Genomic DNA, 1,276 nt, shown 5'->3' on the forward strand with positions numbered 1-1,276 from the left:
GATGGACTGAATATGAATGATGGAGTGAACAGTAAACAGCCATCAGGTGCTAATGATCCATTGTTAGGCTGATGGTCCTTCTTGAGCATGTGATCAGTTGGTTCTGGTTGTCAGCAGCAAAACTGGTTGATCCACTCTGAGAAGGTGCTATTTAAGAGACTGAGCTGAAAACAGCTCCTCAGACTGAGGAAGTCTCTTGGATGAGAGACGAAACGTTTCTAGATTTTTTTGCTTTGTTTTTTTTTTTTTTTGAATGTCCAGAGGACCAGATTGAACTTTTTTGGAGTTTTGTTGTGTGTTTCCTTGACTGATGAAGCCTTCTGGATTGAAAGCGAAACGTTTCAGCACAAAAAAAGAAACTGTCCAGATGACCTGGCTAAAAAATGTTGGATATTAATTATACAATCATTTGCAGGATAGCGAATGTAATAAACAAGCGCTGCATAGCGATAGCTTGTTATGGAAGTGTTTAACTGCCGTTTAACGTATCAATGACATGATATGTCATGGATCACTGGGCACTTTTAAATGGGTACACTGAAATTCTTGAGCTTTTTTGGTGAGTATACACCGTATACCTGCGTACTGTGTAACTACACCACTGTTGTACACTAACCATGTAGTTACTGAAGTGGTAATGTAATTCTTTCTCTGTCTTTAGAAAGCAAATTTAGCATATAGAGCGTCTCGATTCATGGATAAGAAATTCCTTATCATCCACCCAACAGCTGATGGTATGTCATACTTTATATTACAATAAATAAGTTAATGAAAGACCAATCTGACATTTGTATCATTCTCTTCAGAGAAAGTTCATTTTCAACACACAGCAAAGTTCATCTCCCAGCTCATTAGTGAAAAGGCCAACTATACCTTACAGGTACGTGGATTTACTTCTGTATCTGCAGCCTGGGCTCTTCCAGCCTTTGGCAGCTCTCTCATCTGTTTCACTGCACACAGAAAACGATCTGTTTTCAATCTCTGCAGTTCCCTTCATGAATATTGAGACCTCTTTACGGCAGAATTCTTTAATTACACTATTTATAATACAATCAAATCCTCTCACTGATGAAATAGATGTGTTTAGATTTTTTTTTTCCAATCATAGAATAACTTTGTTGTGTCAGTGCTACAATTTTGTCAATAGCAAAACTCCTTTTGTTTCATTTATGTTTAAGCTCAATATAATTTAAGTAAAACTTGAGCTTTGTTTACATGATAAAGTGTTCGAAAAGCGTTTGCAAACACAAACTTGTATTTTCTGATATCGTTTCCT

The 1,276-nt window shown here is 36.8% G+C and overlaps 1 protein-coding gene across 1 annotated transcript in view; it reads left to right on the forward strand.

Moving 5' to 3' along the window:
- The window catches only part of dpp6a (dipeptidyl-peptidase 6a), a 273,957-nt gene that overhangs the window by 272,379 nt on the left and 302 nt on the right, over window positions 1-1,276 (forward strand). The window contains exons 26-27 of the mRNA XM_037694173.1: window positions 662-734; window positions 807-880. Coding sequence (XP_037550101.1) covers window positions 662-734; window positions 807-880 — 147 coding nt within the window. The remainder of the gene's footprint in view (window positions 1-661; window positions 735-806; window positions 881-1,276) is intronic.

The sequence above is a fragment of the Nematolebias whitei genome, chromosome 20, assembly GCF_014905685.2.
Source record: "Nematolebias whitei isolate Nwh7 chromosome 20, NemWhi1, whole genome shotgun sequence".
Taxonomy (NCBI): Eukaryota; Metazoa; Chordata; class Actinopteri; order Cyprinodontiformes; family Rivulidae; genus Nematolebias; species Nematolebias whitei.